Here is a 25,951-nt window from a genome sequence, read left to right on the forward strand (position 1 = left end):
GTGTTTGGTATGTTCCATATTAACAAGAAAATAAGAGATATTTTCCTTTATTTTATTTGAGAATGCTGTCCTTTGCAGTGCATAGGGAGTACAAACATGCTAAATTTTTCCAGATGCAAGATCTCAAGTGGATGACTTCTTTCCTGCATGTTACACATTAAAAAAAGGATTCTTCTTGATGACGTGAGGACAGCTGGTGATGAAAAGTCTGCCCCCGTTTTTCTCTCGGCACCATCTGATTGTTTTTTCCTCCGAGTTATAAAGCAAACATATCATTGTGCACATTTTTTTCATCAGTCCTGGTTTTCCAAAAGAAGAAGCCGTAAACTAATTGATAGACATTTAAAAGCCCTTTACTTCTGGGGAAATACTGTTTGCTTAGCAGCTCAACAGATGGACACACAGAACTCTTAAAAAATGTGATGGACCATTGCAAATTGTTTGTAAAATGATTTACCTCCATACACTTAATTGTTGCTACTATTACACCTCAATTTCCCCTTTGCGAGACAATAAAGGGTCTTTCTATTCTGTTCAGAAATCATTGAGGTCAGCCAAAAAAAAAATAAAAAGATACATTTTTAAAAGTAAAGTCTTGCATTTTTGAAACTAGTTGCACCTCTGCCTGAAAGATAACTAAATACCATGCCTTCCAGCCGTTCCAGCAACAGAGTTGTGAGCCAATATTGGAATGTGCAACAAGACACCGAGGTTAACTGAGGCTGATGATTTTGGCAAATACTTTAAAAGAGTGTAATCTGCATTTGAAAACCCTGTAGGTACATGCCAATAATAAGGTTAAAGTTACCAGAGTTAATGCTTTGTATAACCAAACTGAATGAAGGAAAAAACAGTTGATGTAAAACTCCAGTGAACACACTGAGCAGATAAGCCTATTAATAAGTTCCTGGGGACACAAACAAGGATGTCTGCTAGAGGTGGAAATAGTAAAACAGACCTGAACATGGGAAAAACAGGACTGTTTAATGTGTGTTTAAACCCAGAGGTCATGGGCCTTTGAGCATTTCCCATGCTTTTATGAAACACGAGAAGGACATCGAGTTAGTGGAACACTAAGTCTGCCATTCACAAACAGCAACGATTCACTGATGACACACTGAATGTTCCTTGTTGGTATTTAAAGTATTTTATGGGAAAAATAAATTTAAGTTTGTTTCATTTTTGTCAGATGTCTTCTTGTACCATTCTCATATGCTCTTACACTTATTAGTTTGTGCTTACACACAAACTAATAAATGTCTAAGTCAAAACAAATATCTCAAAGCATTTCTATCTAATGAATCAAACAGGAAACCTGGAGGAGCTCTAGAGCTTCATACCTCAGGAGAACCTTTTGGCAGATTGATTGCTTATTCAAGGGCTGCACAATATATCACAAGCTGGCTGTAATACTGTACACAATATACAGATCCCATGATAGGTAATTATTTAGGTTCCACCCATTCAATCCCTCCATCCTGAGAATATACTTGGTGGCAGCATTAAATGTTTTACAAGGGATATAAAACAGTGGGCACCATACAGAAGTAACTTGTTTTAATAAAACCTTGTTGTTGAGATGGAAATATCAAATTCTGTGACCCTAAAGCAGAGGGACATTTACACATTTGCAGTTTTACCAATATTGTTCAGCCTTGGTACAATCCACAAATTTGCTCTTTGAAGAAAAGCAACAAAAAGAAAGCAATGAGAAGGACAATGTGCAGCTTCCCAAAATGTTTGAGGGGACACAGTGGAAGATTGTGTGCTGCTCAGATAAAACCAAACCTGAACATTTTAGTCAATATGCAAAGAACTATATGCTGCAGAAAATGAATAGTGCACATCAAGTTGACAACACCATTCGCACAGTTAATTGTCATGGCACGATTATGCTATAGGGATTCTTTCCTTCTTTAGGGACAAGAAAGCTACTCAAATTTAATGGAGTATGGATGGAGTTAACTAAAGAACAATATCAGAAAAAAATCTTTAAGAAGCTCCATAAGATTTGAGAATGGAGTGGAGGTTCACCTTCTAGCTGGACAAACAGAATAACCAACCAAAATACAGACCATAATCCAATTTGTGTCTAGACCTGTGCATCAGACTGAGCTAGAGTTATATCAAAATGATGAATGGGTCACAGTTTTCATCTCTGCAGTGTACAAAACTGGTAGAGACATATCCTAAATGACTTGCAGCTTCAAACACATTGAAAGATGATTATTTTCCAGTTTTGTGTTTGTAAAAACATTTAGCAAACAAGCATTTTTCATCCACTTGCAAATTATGCACCAATTTGTATTGGTCTAAAACTACTCCAGAGGAATACCACTGAAGTATGTGGTTGTAACATGATCACATATTTAAAAAGAAAAAAAAAAAAATCAAAGGAGAAGAAATTCTTTGGCAAGGCGCCGTAAACTAGTATGATTTGACTCCTCTCTCCAGCTATCAAGCCCAAGTTTACAGATGTTGAACACTTTGCAACATCTGCTAGAATACTGTATTTTGTTACAAATCACAAAAACATTCTCTGAAACTATGTACGAGTGCCAAAAGAGGCATAAATGACTTTACCTGCTCACAGTATGGAAAATGATTGAGCTTCACCAATAACATTGTGAGAGTCATGACGCTAGCTAACAGCACATTAATCTATTCTCCAGAATCAAAGCTGCTCACTCATCATTGCCACAAATAAAATGGATAAATTATAAACCTCAAAACTACATCTATTACCTCACTAATAAAACAGACCATGCATCAGTAGACCTGGCTAAATATTAAATGGAGATGTGGTGAGCCACATTAATGACACTTTGGTTCCATTCTTTGAGCTTTGGCTTATTTATGCAGCCTACTCACTAAGGGCTCTAATGGGAAGGAGGCATGCTCCTATTATCACCCTCTGGATCTGCTCAGGAGAAAACGGTCGGGTACCATGAGGCTGCCGGCCTAATCAGAAACAGAGATCTGTTTTCTGCACTCCTCTGCCAAGCCAGAATGGACACAAAGTTGTCCTGTGTTTTAGAAGCTTTGAAACAAAGAAGAATGCCAGCAGCAGGAAACGGAGAGGTCCAATGACGCCTCTGCATGCCTCCAGACATGGCACAAAAAAAAAGAAAAACTGTAAATGAGTCTGAGCCTGCAAAAGGGCACGACCTGCAGTCACCTTGATCTAACTAGAACATTCAGCTCAGACAAAGAGCACAACTTTTGTATAGACACTCATTCTATTTAGTTTATAGTATTCTATATAGTCTATAACGTTTTGGTTGGGTTAAATATTGATAAAAGCATCTCTGGATAGACAACAACTACAAATCTATAGATAAAAACAAATTATGACTTATGACAAACCTCCACTGAATACGTTGCTTCAGCTTCTAGTTCCATTTACTAACATTTCATTTCACAATTTAGATTTTAGATTCATTTTAGATAGACCGATCAAAGAATTTTGAAAGATTAAAATTGATTTCTCTTTTAAAACTAACACGATTCAAAATACTTATTTCAAATCTTCTCACAGTAAGGCATCCTGGTCATTTTGCCTCTTCACCATTTTGAACTTTTGATATATTTTTTTAAAGGTCTCTTCAGAGATCATAATAATAAACAGAAATAAATCCTAAACCACTGCATGTCTGTCTTTTTAAGTTGTTTACATCAATACTTTGGGCAAGGTTAGCCATCAATAACAAAACGGAACCATTACTCTGAGGATATTGTGATAAAAGGCTTAGTTAGAGAGGGTATATTTTAACTAAAAACCTACACATTTATACATTACCCTCTTACAGAGGGTTCTTAACTTGCTGAGGCCACATCAGATTGCGGCAATAAAGGTTTCCGTCATGCTGCTTGCTAAAGGGATTGAGATGCAATTTTGATAGTTGGTTCTGAAAACAAGAGGCGCCACATAAAAGCTCTTCATCGAAGTGCTGGTAGATGTGCAGCAGAGTGCTACGGCGACCGAACTGCCATCTGACCGATGCTATAATACACAGATGGACACAAGGGCAGAAACTCGCCAGGGCTATTTCTGTTACTTTCCAAAGTCCTAGATGGAACAAGGCCTGCAATTTCAGGCCCTTCTGTGGTCGAGGAAATCGGCTCTTTCTAATTATATGGCACTGGCCTGGGATGATGTAAAAATGATTACAGTCCCTTACATGCTCGTTCCTCCTCATCAAAAGGAAAGGTCCAGAGCCCACAAGGACATACCCACCCTATAAAACAGCTCAATATTATTTCAAGACATTGATTTACAACAGTATGCCATTAAAGGAGAAATCAATCACTTGCAGTGTCTTGAAAAAGATAATAAAAACCCTTCCACCTTTTTACATTTTGTCAAGTTACCATTAAAAACTTTATAGTTTGTTGATATTTTATAGGATAGACAAACAAAACACTGGGCATAGTTATGAAGCAGAAGGTAAATGTTAAATAGTTTAAACACTGTTTCACAAATAGTCATCTGGAAAGTGTGTTGTGTTTGGTGAAACAGAAACATTTTGCTGCAATTAAAACTTCAAATCTTTTGTGTTATGTTACTAGCAGCTTTGCAAATCTAAAAATTGAAACATTCCTTTGTTGCAAAATAACTTGAACTCAGTCTCATTGGATGATATCTGAACATCAATTTTCTGAGCTTGTACAGATTCATCATTGGACCTTTGTCTAGATCAGGAATCGTCAAATCCAGGAATTGAGGGTTGGTGTCCTGCAGGTTTTAGATGTTCTCTGTTTCAACACACCTGGATCAAACAATCAAGACATTAACAGGACTCTTGAGAACTTGACTGCACAGAGGAGGTAATTGAGCCATTTGATGTTTTACCACACAGATGGTGTGTCCAGGATGATTTGCTGTGTAAAACGTTTGCCAAACAAGGCAACAAGTTAAGTGAATCTCTCATCTGATAGTTGTGTCCCCTATAAGGCTTGTAGCAAACACTGATCTAGACTTCTTTCAACATGGCTTCTTTTAGCTACTCCTCCATAAACAGCACATTTTGTCCAAATATGTTCAAACATTGTCCTTTGCACAGATTATCCCACCTGACCAGTTGGTCTGTACAGCTCCCCTATACTTACTATGGGCTGCTTCCCGATCCGACTGATTCTCTCCTTCCATGAGTCAGCCAGTTAATTTTGGAAGGTGGCCATGTCTTAATAGGTTTGCAGTGTGCCATACTATTTTCATTTATGTGTGACATATTGAATGGTGCTCTTGGGATATTATTTTACAACCTCACTCTGCCCTTAACTTCACCACAACTTCATTTCTATCCTGTCTGCAGTTCTCCTTGGTCTTCATGATGCAGTTTGTTTGTTCACAAATGTCCTCTAACAATCCACTGAAGCCTTCATAAAACATCTGGATTCATACTGAGACTTAATTACAGTAAGGTGAACTGTACTAATGAGGAGACTTTTAAAAGTAATTGGCTATAATGGATTTCATGCTATAATATCACATCATACACATGCACTCCACACTTTTCAGATCATCATTTGTAAAAGATTTTGAAAAGCGTTTTGTTCCTCTTAAAAATTAAGTAGTAATTTAAGTTATTAAACCACGTGTAACCAATACAACAAAAGACAGAGAATGACATGTTTATTTACACATTTTGTCTTAAGTGCTCCAACCACACTGCAGTACTTAAGCCAAGTGCAAAATCACAATCTAATTTGACAAATAAAACAACAAAAGAAAAAAACACAAATGCCCCAATTTCAGGTTGTGTTGACCAGCAGAGTTCATGAATAAAGTCTGGACAATGTCCTTAGCGTCTCCTGTAAAGCTGTGCTGTGGAATGTGGCTGGTCACTCCTTCTGAGGGAATGCAAAGGCCCCATGAAAGATGCAGGCTCAAAAATATGGAATCCATTCACTCCAATTGGCTTTCCAGAACAATCATCTACCGCTTTTGTTTTGAAACAAATGACAAGACAAGTAAAGTCCTAAGTGTATGAACTGTGCTATCATTTCTTATTATATCCATTAATGTTCACTGTACACAGCAAAGAGAAATTGATTGGCTTGCAACTAGTTCATCTTATGGCCTAAAGAGACAAAGGAGACTATAATTAATGCATACTCTTTCAATCAAAGCACAATGCCTGATGGTTAACGGACAATTCACCAAAGAGGAAAATCCTTTCGCTAGACTGAGTCAATGAGGAGTCTCTGTGTACTTCCGAGACCAGTGAGACAGTCTCACAAAAGCTGTCATGGTTAACCCACAGTGACCCACAGAGAGGAGAGAGAGGCAAACAAAGAAAAGACTGGGGGAGATCCCACACTGATCCATCCATAATGATCAAGGACAAGGACTACAAGGTTATTGTGATGCAAAATCTTCAGATTTTACAATAAATTGAAAATAAAAAACAGTTAGAAACCATTTTGGAGAAATTTTATTTTATCATGTTTTGTAGTGACATACTATTCTAATCACCCAACAGCTGTTATAAAACTTGTTAAAATATGGTACAAGTGAGCCAAGAAAAAAAAGCCTACAAATAAATATTAATAAGTGAGCACTTTATCCTCCATCAGGCTGTATTTTTGGTACATATTAAATTTTTGGAGAACTCAATCTTTTCCTCCTTTTTTGTTTTAATTTGAAGTCTTCTTATGGCAATTTTGGGCATTAGATTTTTTTTTTCTGTAAAAAATTAATTTCCTTAACTTTTTGTTCCAACATATACCCCTGGGTGCTTAGCGGATTACTCATCTTAGCTGGTGGTCCATGAAGGAAGGAAACCATCCTGACAATGTCCTTTTAGCTCCTCAAAATCCAAAAGCTCCTCCATCTTTGTGAAACAACCAGCTTAAATGTGTTCTCACACCTGATTTTTTCCCCCACAAAATTGAAAAGACTTCATAACATTTTGAATCTAAAAAGACTTGTATTGTGCTCAATTTTTGTCCTCTGCAGTAGCCTGAGCTGTGGAATGCTTTCCTCGATGGCCCCAAGGGAATAGACTGGCAGGGACGGGTACGTGTGTTTCTAGGGGATAAGAAGTAGAAGAGGGGGAGGAAGTGAGGGGCAGCACTGGCCAGGCAGCATGACATTTTCCATTCCTCTTCATAAATTGGCAATTTAGGCACATATGGGGAAAAAAACTACGTGTCTGAGACTGACTTAGCCATGTTTTATCTGACGGTTTCTGACAGAGGAGATATATGAAGGCTAATAAAAGAGACTGACAGATGAGAATTTCTGTATGCCACTTGAGAGGAAAAAATGTCAAGTGAAACAGATTTTAATTACATCATTCTGACCATGAAGATATTATTAAAAATGACCATGACCTGCTTGGTCTTTCTCATAAGAGCCTATTGAGAGGACTGAATGTGCTATAACTATCAACACAAATATTTCTACAATGTGGCTGGATACATTTGTCACTCATATAAAGGCCCAGTTTTTATCCCAAGGATAGACTGAACTCAGTACTTCTCTTTTAACCCAAAATGAAAAGTTTGGTCAAATTCAAGTTTGGTGCATTTACATTTTGCTCCCCTTACTGTGATGCTCCTTTCACAAAGCATTGACTCGGGAAGTTTGACTACATTTACATTGCACATTCATGAATTCACTTACTTGCTTATTTCGCTGTGAAAGGCAACTCAAAATTATTTGAGAAAGTTTGTCTACTCAGCTTTTTTATTAAAGCATATCTAAAAGATTGAAATGAAAATACAGCTTGGGAAGTTCAAATACACAGGCACAATGCAACTTGATACAATATTGGCTGGATGTTGCCAAGTAGCCAATCCCAAAGCAGTACTCATTTTCCTTGACACTGATTAGCTGTGTCAAGGAGACACAGCTAATCAAAGAGAGAAGATAGGCAAGACTGTGGATGTTATGTTCTATGGTAGTGCCAAGACTGTTTCCATTGTTTCCAATTAGCAGTGGCCATCATGTACATTCTTGCACCAGAGTATAATTCCAGTTCAGGATATTCAATTTGGGAGATTGGTAATTGGCCAATACTTTCCAAGTGAAGCTGATATTTTTCTTTGATCTTATCTACCTCATCAAAGGTCTAAAATCAGCCACTGACCTCTGCTCTTCCATCAGAGGTTTGCTTGACAAACCAGCTCATGTCTGCACATTTGCAGTTAACAATAGTCACCCCACTGTTTCCAGCTCTGTGACTTTCTTGCTATGTTTAGCAACATTTCAGACAAAAATAAATTGGCATCAGCCAAAATCAAAACCGGCAGGTCAGACTTTTTAAAGATTGGTAATCAGCCAAAAATGTGCAATCGGTGCACTGCTAGTATTCGGATGTGTATGTATTCAGAGGCTCAGTTGTAGCAGCTATGCACCATATCTTGTAAAATGTAACTTCATCAGTGCACGTTTATGGAATTGCGCTGTTACAACCTGAACGTTTATCGAAGTTCTCATTATATGAAGCTGACTTATGCACACTGCTTTGGACTCCAGCCTGGTATCAAGATTACTAATTGCATACAGATTTTTCTTGTGAAATTTCCAGGAGAAATAACACACATGAATAGAAGGACACCCCATTTAGTAATCCAACTATACTTTGGTAGATCAAACTAATATCTATTCAGACCAACAGTCAATTACTTTTTATAACGCAGATAAATTGCTTAATCAGGGAGTCATTATGACCATTTTGCCATTCAGAAGCTTCAAGGAAATGCAAAACACAAAATTATGCAACAGTAAGTCTCTACAAATAGTGATTTATAGAGCAGAGTGATAGTGGTGCAATAAGAAAAACAGTCCACCTTTTTTTTAATCTCTTCTACAGTTATTTTTATAAGTGTTTGTTGTTGAATCATTGACCAACAAAAAGGAGAAAAAAGGAATATTCACATTTTCTTTATAGCACAACTATTAAAAAAATCCCTCATGGGTTTTTAATTGGGTTAATGACAATGTCAAAGTCACAGCTGTTAAGTCTTTAGGACAAAGGGATCCATGGACCCTCTCCGATCAATCATATTAATGCAGTGAACAGCTTTAGGTCAATATTGGATCATACATGAGATTCCTCTCCATCTGGATGTTTCTTTGAAAAATGTCAGAAACTGAGGATCTGCAAAGTTATGAATGAAGGAACTAAAAGCCACATGGGACAGAACGCAAGGCAAAAGTGAAATGTGGTTTTCGGTCCTGTGTTACCATGGAGATTTGGCTTAATGATAGATTTGGATTGCCATTAGCACAGACCATTAGGCAGAGTTGCCTCTGAGGCGAGGTGAGGTCATGAGAACACCAGTAACCTTTAGAAACCAGCCTGTTCAGTAATACTAAATGGACAACAACGTAGTACAAAGGTTATCTACAGAGACTTCTAAAGAGTAATCCCAAAAACAAACACGAACCAGGAAAAATCTTGTAGCTTTTGAGTAATTATGAGAATCTCAGATAATGGTGGAGTTTTGCAAAACTAAATAATCAATTGTGCCTTAAATGATGGGTAGCACTGACCAATGAACAATTCTTTTCACCCACTACCACTGTTCTAAAATACTGAAAAAGCATTTGCATTCTTGCTGGTTTCTTTCATTTTCTCTTTTTATGGTCCCACTGCTTCAGATCAAACACATTTTATCATCTGGCAACCATAACCACTGAGGTCTAAAAGATTTTGAGTAGTTTAACTTTTTCAAAATTTCTGCTGTTCTTGAATCATTCTACATTGATGCACAATGTGTTGTTTTCTGAGATCATTTAGCCTACTTCATCTTGTCAGACGGCTTCCATTTAACCAATTTCTTATTTGTACAGGTCTAGAAGTAATTATGAGTGTGCTAGTGGAACTGAACTTTCAGAAAGCAGTGATTGATCACAGGTAATTTTGTGTGTTTAATAATATTCTAAAATTATGTTTTTGTTAACTAAATATCTGTCTCAAAATGGGGCACGAAAAATAAAAAATGAGAAAAACGGAGTCCCGCATCCAAACTGCTCCTGTTGGCAATCAGCACTAGTACCAGTTCTTTTGAAGGAGGGCACAAAAGCGCTGGGGTCACTAGTTCAACCTGTAGAAAGTCTCACTGCATCAAAGATACTACATGTGGCTGCCAAAATCTGCTCTGAGACCTTGTGAGCAAACTAAGCTGGACAGAGAAAGAAAGACAACAAGTGGTTTTAACAGACAACCACATCTCCTCGTCAATGAGCCTGACAGTGTGATGGCACCGAACAGTATCAGCATAGCAATGATAACAGACGACCAAGACAAAACTGTTTCAGGTTATCGGAAAAATATTGGAAACTAAAGCATGAATAGCTATGAGGTGGATGACCATCTCTTCCGACAGGGCCTGCGGAAGGTATGAAAGCTTATTAGGGAAGAAAAAAACAGACAGAAGGAATGTGCCTGCCCAGGAAGGTCATGCTGTAATTAGAAAAACCTGTGGCCTACTGACTTCCCCAGCCAATGAACTGCTGTCACAACCACCATCACCTTTCAGAAGATCATCTGAAACACTCTGGCATGTTAAGTGATAAAATGTTTTTCCTCTGCTTTGAAGTCTGAGGCGGGTTGTGAGGGGTGACAGGCATTTATTGTTGTCATGTAACAAATGAGATCACTCACTGCGTTTATCAAGTCCTCATGTGTGTGCTTGGCTTGTTATTCTTTGCTGTGCCAACCTTCCAATGTCACAGGTAGGGAGTCGGGGTAATTAAAAACAGTGACAGTTACAATACACTATGGGCATGTGGGGTTTTTTTCTAAAATTTCTACATATTTTCATTTTATAGCCACAAACTTCAATGTATTTTACTGTCTCCTTAAAGTAAAATTGTTCAGTAGAAGGAAAACTACATGTGATTTTCAAAATATTTTACAATTTAACTTCAGCCTCCTATTTTTTGATACCCCTAAAATAAATTGTGCACCAAATGCCTTCAAAAGTCAGATTACATTTCACTTGTGTTTTAGTAAATCTCAGTAAAAATTTTGATGAGGAATAAAGGTCTCAGAGATTTGTTGGAGACAATTTGGTGAGCAAAAGGCATCGTAAAGAGCAAGGAGCAGAGCAGGAAGGTCAGGGAGAAAGTTGTGGAAAAGCAGGATTATGTTATGAAACAATATCCCAAGCAAAGCTCTGTCCAATCCATCATCTGAAAACGTGAGTAGTGTTGCACAACTGTACACCAATCAAGACAATGTTGCAGGGAGAGGGTGAATATTAATGCACAATGCACTGTAAATAAATTTAGAAAATAATTTATTTTCCTTCAGCGTCATGTACTTTATCACATAAAATCTCAAAATAAAAACAAAGCAGCAACCACTCCTGCACTGAACCCATTCTCAAGAGATGTGAATGCTTTTGCTAAACACTGTAGTTTTGTGTTTAATAATTGCAAAATTTCAATGAAAAGAGAGAGCAAGGTGAGGTTTAACCGCAATTTATTGCTTAAACTGAATCGTGCCTGTCTTTACAGAGAGGTGTGTACATGCATGTTACAGGAGTGGAAAGAGAAGAGAAAAATTATTAGCTTCATAGTCTTCATTCTCAGACATCTCAAATCATGCAAAGTATATAATGGCTGGCCCCAAATATGCCACATTAGACTTAAAAAAGGAAACAGACTGCCCAATCAGGTTCACTGGTTTCCCCAAGAGCCCTTATTTTGCTTTCCAGTAGGAAACACTGGGCGTGTCTAATGTGGATACACCTGAGGTTTGCGGGTGAGTGGGCGTGTTGGGGTGTGTGCGCGTGTGTGTGTACGTACACGAATGTGTGCAAGTGAAAGATGTGGTTTTGAGCTACGCCCTGCTAATCGTTGCCTGCTGGCTGCATAGTGCTTTGATAGCCATGTAGGTCTGCATACTGAATGGTCTCCTTTGTAAAATCAGGTGCATTCCTCTCCAATTTTATAAGTCCTGCCATAACTGTCTGGACATGAAAATCTATATAAACATGACTGGTAAATAGAAGAGCAAACAAGTCACAAAAAGCCACTGAGCAACTGTTACAAAACCATTTTGTGTTTATTCAATTTAGAAAAGGAGAATCGGCTAGAAATTTAATCAGAATGTAATTTGTTGACGTTTTAGAAACAGTTTACAAAAACCTTATTCGGAAACAGAGACACAAGTTAACAATAAAAGGACACTAAAACCACATAGCTGCTTGAATTATATCCTAAGGGGTGCCTGAATCCAGTCCTCGAGAGCTACTATACTGTAACATTTAGATGCATCGCTTCTCCAACACACCTAAATAAAATTAATTGCTCATTATTTAATATTTTGTTAAATTAATGTGCTATAAAATTTCTCAATACTTATTCTGTCCATATATATTAGAAAATAGTATATTTTTATTCAAGCTCCAAAGAATATGCAATTTGCCATCTACACATAGTTTTATTGAGAAGAGCAACTTTTTCATCCATTTCATGATTTTGAGGATAAATGAATGTAAGAAGATTTATAGCTAGAAGATCCAAAAAATGTGGTAACCTGTATCAAAAGGTTAGTGGCGAGACTTGTGTCCTTTCCACACATGCATCAGTTCCCATTAATAAAAGGACAGCCAGGTGTACAATGTGCAAACTAAGCCCCCTGGTGCTTTTCCATAACATTTTTTAAGCAGACATCTGACTCAAGAGAACTTTGTAACATGAACATATCATTTTCAGTGTGATGCAAGTCTGAACTCCTGCTATCTGTAACAGAGACAGACAAACTGAGGGGATAATTTGGCCTTTAATTTGCTGTTCAGAGAATGATAGATGGTGTTCTTCATATATCAGAAAGTGAAATGCCTGTCCAAACTTTGCTTCTCTGTTACAAAACAAACTACAGTTGTGGCATTAAAGAGCTTCCAGGGTTCTTAGTTTCATATAGCTTTTAATTTGACAAACAGTAATAAGAGTGGGTGTGATTTCCCAATTCATAACTACTGATTAAATTATTTAGTATATTAAAAAACTGCAACAAAAAATCAGGAGAATGAAATAAATGTTGATAAATGCCTTACGCAGAAGGAAGTTGATATTCGCTCTCTTTCCTCTATGATAAAAATGTCTTATGAAACAACTGTATATTTGGCATGTTAATCTCAACTGTTGTGGCAATATAACATCCCATGAGAAAAGTCAGACTACTTCACACAACTTCCTTTTCTAAGTTAAATTATGAAGTACTGCTTAATGACATACAGAGTAAACAAACAGAAGGTGGCACCACGGCTCATTGACCTTCAGACTGAAATGAATCATGAGTAAAATGAGTTTCAATGCAAATCCTATGAATTAAAAGGGTTCAACAAGCAATCAAGCATTGTATGGCCTGTGTTAAATATTTTAGCACGTAATCAGTTCCTTTCTTGAAACTTGTTTTTAGAGGATCATTGCTTACAGGTAATGAAAACCCATAAATGTGGATTGCCACATAAATGCAATAAAAAAAATTTACTTTTTTTTTTTAATCATCAGTCTGCTGAATGTGCCTTGAGGTACTTTTGCATTAATTACTGCATCAATGCAGTGTGGCATGGAGCCTCAAAAATTTCCTTGCACTTGATAAAACAAGTGCAACAAATGACAAGAGTTCCCGAATCATCACTGACTGTGAAAAGTTCAGTCCTGAAATCTGTGCCCCCAAGAGTCTGCAAATATGATTTCAAAATAAAATGCATCTGAATAGAGAAACTTGGACAACTGAGCAACAGCCCAGTTAGCCCAGGTAAAATGCTTCCAATCCGTTTTTGGTTGAGGAAAGGAAACCCTTCATCCATAATAGTAACAGCAGACAAGATTTGTCAGAAACGTTTTTTGTTTTGAAAAGTAACTGCTCAAAACAAAAAATACCTGCAAAAATACCTGTCCTTTTGTGGGAAATTTTTCCCACAAAAGGGAAAGAAAACTCCTCTCCTGGTTGCAGATGAAGAAAGAAAGCAGACGACAGTGTAGGAATGTCTGCAATGTCAGCTGTTCTACTGAGCCTAACAGCAAGAAAAATAATGCAAAACAGGGATCAGCATAAAATATTTTACTTTCAAAGAGGTTCAATAAATTCAGACCCACAAACCACAACCTCAGAATTATCAGCTTTAGCAACACCTTTGGCATTAGAAACGTGAACAACCACTGGAAAAAAAACACAAATACAACATTGCAACCAATTTGCTTTGGCCTGACCTTTAGCAACAAATCACTGTTTTGTGTCAAAACAACCAAAGAGCCCGTGGAAACTGCAGAGACAGCATGTACCATTCCCCGCCACAGCTGAGGCAACAGAGTGCTTAGGGGTCTCTCCCTCATGCTTTTACTTTGTACACAGATCCTCTAAATCATGAACATTCCCTTCATTTTTTCACATAATCTCTCTGAAACGATGCTGGCTTTAATTAAGATTTACTTATTGGGTAGAAATGACATTTGAGCCTGGAAAACTGTGCAAATCACCAAATAAGCAAGGCATTATATATATATTTATATATATATATGCTCTCTTTTTGCAGTTTGGCTTATCATCTGTTGTTTCCCATTAGAAAGATTGTGTCTCAGCTAAGCCATAAGGTGAGCTTTGGAGCACACAGATGTTATCAGAAATCAACACGATGAATGCAATGAAAACTGCTCGTATAGATTCTGTATCCAAGCATCTGCCCTCACTCATTCTCAATAATGAAACAGTAATCCCTTAAAAAGATTGCCTTTGGGTCTACTTGAGAAATGTTTACCCTGTTGTAGCAGGTGTGTGTGCAGCTCCTGTTTCTAAGCTGTTAAACAACCTGTGACAACCACCCACTGTATGGGTGACGTTTGAGAACGCAACATTTGTGTGTGTGTGTGTGCGCGCGTGGGGGTGGGTGTGTGCGTGCGGGTTGTATGTTGGGATGCAGAGGAACAAACAGCCGGAACTGTTATCAGCCTCAGTGAGACCACGACAGAGTATGTCGCTGTGATTAACACTGCGTCTGACAGAACAAATGTCTGGCAGCTGCTTCAGGCTGCTGCCCTCATTGAGTGAAAAGTCTAGTGTTGAGTTTAACCTCCAGAGGCATACCCTGCCTCACAAAGTAACACTAAGCAATCAAAGCTGGGTCAAAAATGGCATTACTCTTGGTCACCTGAGGGGCCTATTAAAGATACTCCCATAGCAACAGCAATGGTTTAATGCCAGACACTTAACACCAGAAAGCCAAGCTTTTAAGAGCGAAGGATTTCTTTAAAAAGGGAAGAAGCAGGTCCCATGGGTCTGTTTGTTGAAGGAACTATTTAACGTTGATGGGAAAATACATCCATAAAAAAATAATTGACGAGGGTTGAAACATAAGGATGCGTTATAAGATTTGGTCTGTGTTTAGACATGAAAATGCCTTTTATGTTGTTCATTATTTAGAGCATATTCCGCCTATAAACTAGTAAGCATCTCTGAAAGCCTCTACTTTTGTGCTTTGTTTTTTTGTTTTTATTGTACTTTTAGTGACCAATAAATCAACTGGTCTTTCTGAAGTGCAACTAGCTGGTCCCAATTTTCTAAGAAAACATAGAAACTCATTTGTATAAAATTTATTTAGTTCAACAACTGAATATAACTAACATAATTAATATAATATATAACTAATATAACCAAAATAGAAAAGCTATAGCTACAGTGGACCCCCCGGTGTTTGATGGGGTCACAGACCACAGACCTATGAATAGCTAAAATCTGCAAATAGGTGAAATCCCCTCTAAGAAATATAATGAATGCCCATTTCAATAGTTTAAAGACCAAATATACCTTAACATGCATTAATATGCATAACGGAAACTGTGTCAGCACTACTGCAGAAGCTAACATCTATGGACTTCCTAGAGTTGAAAATTAATGAGCAGCAGGCATGTAAAAGAGCTGACAACAGATTCAACTGAGCAAGTAGCACAGCTACCTAAAAATCTAAAGTAAGCCTGCTTTATATTAGAAAATAATGAAACGGCAATAATATTTGTAAATATTGTGACAACATTATTGGCTGTGGTGACTATTTTCTTCTTTACTCATTTATTATCCGTGATTCTTAAACCTTGAGACTCTGCCCAAATGGCTAAATATTAAATTTGAATCAAAATGAAAGTTCATAAGACTTAGAATGCATTAGTCAGCAATTAATGCACTTCAAACTGTCCTTTTTATATATGAATATTGCAAATATCGACATTGTGAAGAAAAAATATTTGCAGTATATTGCCCAGCTGTAGTTAGAAGTCAACAAAAATCAAAAAGACAACAAAAGTTACAGGTAATATTTTAACTATAATAATCAAGATGCTTGAGTCTATATGCTATGGTTCCATGCTGGTCTGTGTGATGTCAGAACCAAACCAGAGGAAATGGCAGATTTCTATATATTGCTCCTTGATCTTTTGCTACTGAAAAGTACGAAGAAAAAAGCATGGCTGCTAATGTTTGAAGTTCTGAAATTTCTGCATAAAAATAACAGTTTTTTTAATTCAGTAATGTAACAAACCATAACTCTGCTTGCAACTAGAGTTACAGAAAAACCTGATTTTAGATTGTAAAACACCACCGCAAAAGAGCAGATACCATAAACTAAAAAAAGAAGTGAATCTGAACATAGAGTCCTTGCAGGATGAAAATTTCCAGAAGCAAAAGGGGAAGAAAGATCTAGGAGGAGCACAAGATGGAGAGACTGAATTAGCAAAGTTTGTGTTTTTGTGGTCTTGGCAATGGGGAGATCCCAAAGGAGAGCTAATGACTGTAGTGGTATCTGGCATGAGGACCAAGTTTCCTTGACCATATTTAAGTTGCTTTAGGTCCATAGCCACAAAGTCATAAGCAACATCTGCTGAGGTATCTTGCAATTATAGCATTATCAAAGTCTTTCCTCCCATTTATTTCCACTGTGACTTATATTGCTTAGATTTGCCCAACATTTTGCCCTAGTTAAAAAAAGCCAGTTTCATTTTGACTAATGAAAACCATTTTTACTGATGGGGTGAAAATTATATTTGTTCTATCATGTAATAATCTTTAAGAGGGGGTATCATATTTTTCATGCACACAGTGCCATTTTATAGCACAATCAAGTAACCATGTTACCTTCAGTTGTTACAAAAGTTTTGTATATGTGAAACAACTTAAAAGAAATTTGACTTTGCAAATTATTATTTCAACATTTTTTAGCTTTATGTGATGTTATGTTATGTTATTCCCTCATCAAAAATATAACTGAAGTGTTGCTTTGATTCTTTCAAGCATATTTGAGAAATCTTTTAATCTCCCATGGCAACCATTCAGCAGTACAAACGCTTAGTGCGACCGAGCGCTGCCTTTAAGGATGAAGGTCCTTCTCGGAACTGCAGTTTCAAAGCTTTGGCTTCACAGAGCAGCCCTCGCCTCTGACTCCCCCACTCAACTCCTCCAGACTAGCCAGCAGTAATTAGCAAACACCTGGTGGAACTGCTCATCTACTGGGCTCATTATGCAAGCTACTTCTCAGTGCAATGCTGGTAAAATCCTTGTCAAAGAGTTAATAGAGGAGCAATGTTGTGATGACTTCCTGAAGGCGGCATGTCAGAAACAGCAAGAGTTTCTTAAAGATATAGAGGCCCCAATTTCAAGGCATTCAATTATATATATAAAAAAACAATCGAAGATAACAGTCACTTGATTGTGTTATAAAATGATTACATGTAGCTGGAAAACAGCCTTTGAGAAGCTCTTACTCTTTCTGATACAGGACCTTCAGGATATCATCTCAACAAAGTTTCTCCCTGATTTACAATTGTTCTTAGGCACTTTGGACTGAGAAGTAGTTTGTATGGCAACATTAGAATTTGCGTAGTTCCACCAGGTGTTCGCTAATTTCTGCTGCCACAGGTCTGGTGGAGCTGAGTGGGGGAGGTATGAGCTCAGTTAGGGACAGCAGCTATACTTTTTTGTTGGTTTTAATTTGTACCGATACAACTCACCCATAACCTGATGGATTTCAATATATTTTCAGTGTTTCAAAGAGACAGCTCTATAAGACTGTGCTCTTTAAAAGAAACAACTGTTCTTTTTTTAAATAATCTTTTTAATTGTTCAGGCTACTCAAAATGTACACACAGAAAGTAGAAAATAAAGTAATTTGTTTATTGCAGTTCTTAAAGAGAAATCAGTATCAGCTAAAATTGGCACCAGGAGGTCAAACCATTACTATACTGGTGATCAGAAATAGGCCACTACTACTTCTTTTCACACCTTTTGTCTTAATTTTTTTTTAATGGGAAAATGGTGAAACCATTAGAGGATCACAGGTTAAATTTTTTTTTTTAAATTACAGAGTTTAACTTTAAAAATTGAGTTGAAAAGAAGAGAGCTGTCTGCTAAATGGAGGAACAACAATAGGGCACAGTGGCCACTGCTCAGAGCTGAAACTCTGTGACCTCTCATCTGTCTGAAGTGACCTGAACAAGAGAAAGGAGTGACCAGATTTTATTGTCTCGGCATGTGAAAAAGACAAGGAGCTGCTTGGGCTTGATAGATGGGGGCCAACTGAGAAAAGTGACACTGGGAATAAAAAGAGTAGTATCCCGCCATGAAACATTCGACCCTCCCAGATTTCACATGCTCAAATTCCCTTGTATTCAAGTGTAGATGTGGGTTAGTGTGTCCTGGATAACAGGGGAGCTGTGTATATGCAAGACAGGTTTCAACAGCCTCATGAAAAGCTTTGCATGCACGCTTTTTTAGTCATTTCTTTTGCTGTTGTATGCTAGAAAGCAGTGGAGGTGGTGTGACGGCGTGCACAAGCAACTCTTTCCCCTGTAATTTCAATACTGACTGAGTTAAACAAAAGCAATGAAGACAGCAGAGCTATGAGACATGTATCTACATCAGAACTGCTGAATCAGTCTGTAGAAACCACCACCGAAGTGATGGAGCAGGTCAGGGCTGGTAGATGGAATATAAACACACAGTGTCACCATGGCCTGCCAAGATGGATCATTGGAAGAGGCAAATTACGTGCACAACAGGCTAGTCTTCAATGTACAGCTAAGGATGATGCATGGTCACAGTGGAAGGCTAGCATACGAATTTCAAAGAAAAACATCTGTTATGACATAATAAGGGTGTACCTCAAGTCAAAATTATAGCTAAACAATGGGAGGTATACTAGTCTCTGAGTGTGAAGCGTTTAGCAATAGCTGCAGGAGTGTGCAACTAATGACTTGTTGTATGTGAGCAGTTTATTTTCTTTTCTGCATTTCTTTTTAGACTGACTAAACTCCTAGCATATCTATTGCATTTTATTTTGAGTTTTATTTTAAATATAAGTGCAGTTTAAAAGGCCAATCAACAGCAGTTGCCTCCAGTTAAGAACTGGAGGCATAGCTTCAAAAGACTGTGATGCCTTGATTGACATTGTTTTGCACAGGCTCAAATAATGCATATGAGATTGTGACCATGTATGGAGGTTTTCAAACTTTTTTTCAGGCTTGGAGCGACTCAATCTGATGCAATACGATCTGGTAGATGAATTTAAAGTGGGCAAATATATAGATTTAGGTAATGGGACAAAAAACAATTTATTTTTAAAGTATTTACTATTACACTATATTTGGAATGAAGATATTTTATTATTTTTTTCAAACAGATATTTCAAAACTACAGCATCCTATGTTAGCAATCAGTGCAGCTCAAACCACTAAACAAGAATGCGGACCTATTCCATGACAGACAGAGGTCCAAATCTCAAAAGGATAAGACAGAACATGTCTGAAAACAGCTAACATAGCTTCAGCATAGGGTTGCTTGTTGTGCTATGGTGCATTTACTGACTGAAAAAGGATTAGATTTAGGCGTTTCCAACTAGATTCAAGGCCAATAAAGCTGAAAATCAGCTAATCTCTAAGTTAATTCTTTATGTGTATCTAGTTAAAAAAGTAAAGTAACTTATGATTAATCAAAGTAACCTGGTAATGAGAGACTCAAAGCTGAAAGAATACCAAACTATTGACACTGGCCATGTTAAAGTTTAGGACATCATCACAGACAAAGAAACAACTCCCTTTATGGATTTTAGTAATAGCACATTGTCTGTAATGTAAGTTTACATTACAGACAATGATACCAAAATATAGCTCAAAGCAATTATTTACAAACGTCTTTATTAACTAAATTTATATTTTAACAAAAAAGAAAAATTAAAAGTCCAGAATTTGTAGTCCAAGCACAATATTATTATGCAACAGTGACAAAAGGAAACACACAATGATCTTTCTGTACAACACCATAGGGTGCTTTTTATGTAAGACTTAATATATTTATGAATATAAGTCCTAAAATGAAAATTTATTTGATTTGGTTTCTTTAGCTACTCTATGTTATTGCATTAGTTTGTCCAGTGTATGCATTAGTTTTCTTGTAGCTTTTTATTGGGTGTCCAGGTAAAAACCTCAGAGTTTAATCAGGAATAAATAACATGAAACAAACAGATATACACATACCTGATTCCTTCTTGTTCCCTTTGCCTCCATCTCTATTCTTCTTCAGCACAGCCTTGAACATGATGAGGTTCCTGGAATCCTCTCTTTAAGGCCCCTGAAGGAAAGGTGTATACAGTGAGTCCCTTACAAGCAGAGCTACAGCTGTAATGCATCCATTGTTCCCTAATGGAACAATGAGGAAACCGTCCTGCAACACAACCAGTTTCATTGTTAAATATATATTATTGTCCATGCACCTGCAAAAAGGAGACTCATTTGATGCAGGATGTTTATCCAAAGCAACCTCTACAAGTTAAAGTTTCTAAAACCTGATAACACTGTGGGTAAATGCTGTATGTGTTGAGTTTTCCCACCGCACTCCCAAACCTGCAGGTCATCAGCAGAGGGAAGCATGGAAAGAATGCTTCAATATTTGAACAGAAAAGGACAAGTTCTGTTATCGTCTTCTGCAGGAAAACACTTGGTCGAATGCCCCGAATTCCACACGTAATTGATGTTATGTGCCTGAGCTACAGGGCTTTCAATTAATATCCTTGGCTTTCTAAGACTGCTGTGTCTTTGGAGTCCTCAGAGTTAAATGCTAAGAAATAAAGTCAAGGTCCTGTCTGGTTGTGCTTGTTTGCACTGGAACTATTCTTAGTCTTATGTTGTTGCACCATGGTTAAAACATTCCTAATGCAGCAGCAGCAGCTCTAACAGTTAATTGTAGGGGATTTCTTTTTTGTTTCTAACCCTTTAAAAATGCATCATGACCTCCTGCAGTTTACGGCATTATAATAGTAATTTCAGAGATTTGTTTCCCCTCTGAGAACATTGTTTTTAGCCAAATAAGGACACCTCATCTGCAAACAAAAACAATTCTGAGCCAGAAGCCAGCCTCCACATTATCTCACTGCTCCTACTGTTGCTGTGGGAGATGCTATCGATTTGCCCTTTTTCATCCATGACGGTGTTAGATGGAACTCTGAAGCAAACCCTCTACCTGGAGTTTGAGGAGGTGCATGGCAAAACTTTAAATCATTCCAACTCCTCCGTGACCAATCAATAAATAAATAAACTTTTCATTGATTTTGAGACTTCATAGACATGCTTTTGATCAACGCTGGAAAAATGTACTCTACTCTAGATTTAATTTGATCATTTAGCATTTAATATGATTGGTTAGATGTGTTTGAGAATGCTTGAACAGCTGGGCAGTATGCAACATTCAGCCTAAACCTAAATCTATTGATATCCAGAATAAAACTGAAAATAGAGATAAAATTGGCCAACTTTAACCTGATAAGCTCTGTTTGATCAAGAGGTGAAATGCTGAAAAATCTAACATTTTCCCTACATATTAAATGCATCAAAAAAAGGAAACGTACCATCTTCAGTCAATGAACACATTAAGGAAACATACCTTCCTGAATCTATATCTTATTTTTATTAATAATGAAAAATAAACAAAATGTACACATGCTTTGATGTATAAATGGAGGTTAATCCTGTAGTTCCTTTAGTCTCACGATTACTACTTCTATACAGGAAATGTTAGAAAAAGCAGACTGGCCATGGTAATGCTTGAAATCAGTATCTACAAGAAAAAGGTTAAATCAGAAAACTCTTCAGCTCTAAAAATGACTAGAGAATCAGAGACTCAGCTCATGTTTTTAGATTAAAGAATCCTGATCAGTGCCTAATACAAACGTAAAAATAATACTAAAAATTCAAGTCTTTCAATGATCAGTGAATGCACAACGCCTAAGAGCTATCCGATCAAACGAAACACTTTTTAGTGTCCAAGTTTCTACCTAAGGAAGTATATTCAACACTTTTTCTATAAATGAAGTCAGAGGAAGTACATTATACATATTTAATCACAAACTTTGTTGAAATATCATTGTGCACAATCACAATTGCTAGGAATGCTTGGATTCAATATTTGCTGTGTACCATTTTGAGTTGAATGCATTAAAGTTCTGCCTAGTTCTATTATATTTGGACAGTTGAATAGACTCTTCTCTAAATGCCCAAATAGCAGTATTTTGTTCAATAGCTTAGTTCCTAGAGTTAGTGGAGAGTGGTGGGGACAAAATAATAAAGCAAATGTCTTGAAAATTACAGTTATTCACAACGGATATATTTATATTTCGATATTTTCCTTAAATTATGCAGCCCTTGTAAAAAACCATAAAGGAGCCAATTTTCTACATCATGTTGAAACAAGTCTGCGGTTCATTCATTGTTATACTATAGAGACATCAAGACTTATACAGGTTGACGATGTAATAACACATCATCAATCATACTAATTGGCGATATTAGATGTTGAAATAGATTACAATGCCAACTTTGTGATAATTATGTCTGTTTTAAAATAGTAAAATCCCTTTTTTCCAGTCCCTGCTTTGAACCGCTTCGTTCACATCCTCCACTGCCATTGCTAAAACATAGTAGACAATCAACTTCATCATTCACAACTTCTCCTTCTGTTTGCTGATTGGCCCAGTAAAAAATCTACCAGAGGGAATCCAAGTGAAGGGGAGAAAGGCCAATCTGTGCTACAGGCGAGATTTTATTCAAGCGGTATTGCACAGGAAAACAATAGTCAAGCTACTATCACCAGGTTTAGCACATTTTCTGGAGAAAATGCCTGATATATTATACAAATCTAATAACTGTGCCATTCTGTATTCCGACTAACTTGTGTAGAATGGCACAGTGCACTACATTGGTTACTTAAACTGTTGAGTGATATCATATGGGAATATGCTGCTCATCTCCACAGTTACAATGAATAACACCCAAAGGAAATGAGATACACCCTTTTAAAACCTTAAAAATAACAACATGACTAATTTTTTCCCCCCTTTCAAAAGTTACCAGAAACAGACTCACACGCATTATAAAACTCAGAATAAAATCTGTCATGTACTGTACCATCACATTTTATTCACAGTTAAGCCACTGTCAGGCATTAATTTGACAATGACACAAAGATCAGCACATACCATTGAACAAAACGGCTTAATTGGGGACATAGCTGTGACCCTTCAGAGAAAGGCTCCTTAGAGAGGAGCCGTGGACTGTATGGTATGCAGGATGATGGGATCAAGATTCCTCAAGCTCAGGTCCATCCAACTGCATTTAAGACGGGTTCAAATACATACAAGGCCCCCTCAGAAGGGGCCTCTCAATATTACCACACAGCAGTGAAAGCAGCTCAGAGGTTCACAGGTTTGCAGACACATGCTGGTTGAACAGACATAACAGACTGTAAACATTCACACCTACTAATAGAAACAGCAGAAAACCATGGTCGCCTTGCCCTCTTTGGTTATTTAAACAGAAACAACAATGTAGCTGTTCAACGTCTTCAGGGACCTTGTGGCATTTTTATCCAGACATATTTCAGCAGGGAGATGGTTACTTTGAAAACGCCTAAAGTAACAATAAAGTGCAGTGTTAAGACGGGTTCTTTTCAGGAAAGAGAAATTGAAGTCTCTGCTGGTTCAAAAGGTGCCGCCGGTTATCAACGTGCGTGTTTTCTAGGTCATTCCTCATGTGATGCAGTTCAAATCCAAACAAGCTGAGTAGAAAAGATCCTCACCTGCACAATGTTGACATGACATGGGGTTAATAGGGCTATGTGGCTACTCCAGTTATCTAAGAAAAACAGCTTTATAGAGAAAAAATTGGATTGTTTGCTCAGAATGCCACAGGTAAGGAAGCATTTTACCTCAACTGGATGCTGGTGAGTAAGAGTGAACTTTATCCTTTATTAGGTGGCACACAATAATGAAAACACTCCAATCAAAACCACTCCTCTCCAAGTAAACAGCTATTTTCCACTTTAAGCGTTCGCTTTCCAGTTGAAATGCTATGCCAGCTGTCTTTATCGACCAGTTTCACATGAATAATCATGCTCAGATTTCAACACAGTTGGCATAGCAACATGGAAACTCTGAAACTGGTGCCGACCTTCGAAATGCTTTGATAAATGCTGTCGAGAAGTGGAACATTGAAATTCTCATGTGAACGCTGTAATTATCTATTCTCTTGTTGTCCATTCAACGAGGGCAGGAAACAGAACCGGCCTGGTCTGTGAGTTCAAGTGCTTCAAAACAATGGCGGAAAAAAAAAAAAAAATCTTTTAAACAGGAAGTGTGGGGTGTAGGTACGAAGGAGAGCAGTGTCAGTCACTGTAAACAAAAGGTTATTATTCACACCAGAGCTGGAGGGAAAATACAAATGAAGTGATGTTTATACTGAACAACTCTACTGGTTCAACTTCTCCTGTATTCATGCCAGCAAACAGAGACAGTCCTTGCACAGAAGGGAAATGCATAACCTCGGAAAAACCTCACTGCCTCTCAAGTGTTGTTTTATTGGGTTTTTTTACATATTTTTTCAATTGCTTATTAATTCATTTCGCACCAAATATCACATTAAAAATACCATTTTATGGTTGCTGATTATATTTTTCTGATTTTTGTTTAAAACCATTCTAATTTAAAAATAATTGTTAAAAAAACCCCACTCTCTTAACATTGGTATTCACTTTAGTGACAATTCTTACCCTGAAATGAGTCTGTTTTTGGTAAGACATGTACATCAACACCAGAATAACAGGGAATGTTCTTGTAGAGAGGTTGACTGAAGCTGTAACAGATATGGGCTGAAAAGCCAATCAGCGAGGAAGAAGTCAACTTCAAAAAAGTTGCCTTTGAGGAAATACACGAACACAGGAGATTAATATTTGGAGACATGTCCTGTGGGCTGATGATACTAAATCTGAAATGTGTGGCCATGATGATCATCACTGCATAAGGAGGAACAAGGGAGAATCTTGTGTAAGAAAACATTTGATTATACAATCTTGAAAAGTGAATTATGAATTAAATGGATGTTTGATATTTTGTTGCCAACTTTGGTGCTGACCAATATTAATCATTTTTTTTAGCATTTTGATATCGGTCAGATAAAACTGGGCTGATATTAACAGCTAATATTTATTTCTAATTTGTTGCCATTTGTTTCGTAAATTTGCTTTGTTTGTTTTCGTAAATGTCATATTGGTGGATCCCTAATTAAAACATTTGTTTTATTTACCCACATTTCAACAGCAGCTTTATTTTCTTTTCATTTAAATTATTGTCTTTTAATAAAAATTAAACTGAGGCAAAACTCACACCGAATTAGGTATAGCAGAGCAAAACCAAACATGAAATTTAAAGGGATCCACATTTAATAAATCATAGAAACAGACTAGGAAGAAAGTTCAAATTTTCTTATTTTTTTAAAATTGCTTAGACAACAGAGCAAAAAAAAATCATGAAAGAAAGTACTTTCTAGAGTTGCCCTCAGAGGACACTTATTCTTAATCCTACTTAATGCGCAGGATGAATACTGATATTCATCAAAAAAAACTAAGTACAACTTGTCATCTAACCAAGTGCTGACAGAAATCTATCAGAGAAAAAA

At 37.1% G+C, this 25,951-nt stretch overlaps 1 protein-coding gene across 2 annotated transcripts in view; it reads right to left on the reverse strand.

Annotated features, from left to right (window-relative positions):
• Positions 1-25,951, reverse strand: part of tanc1b (tetratricopeptide repeat, ankyrin repeat and coiled-coil containing 1b) — a 104,018-nt gene that overhangs the window by 72,184 nt on the left and 5,883 nt on the right. For both annotated transcript variants that reach the window (XM_028023314.1, XM_028023313.1), the window contains exon 2: positions 20,486-20,579. In XM_028023314.1, the coding sequence (XP_027879115.1) occupies positions 20,486-20,546 (61 nt within the window). In that variant the 5' untranslated portion in view covers positions 20,547-20,579. The remainder of the gene's footprint in view (positions 1-20,485; positions 20,580-25,951) is intronic.

Source organism: Xiphophorus couchianus, chromosome 7 (assembly GCF_001444195.1).
Source record: "Xiphophorus couchianus chromosome 7, X_couchianus-1.0, whole genome shotgun sequence".
NCBI classification, from domain to species: Eukaryota; Metazoa; Chordata; class Actinopteri; order Cyprinodontiformes; family Poeciliidae; genus Xiphophorus; species Xiphophorus couchianus.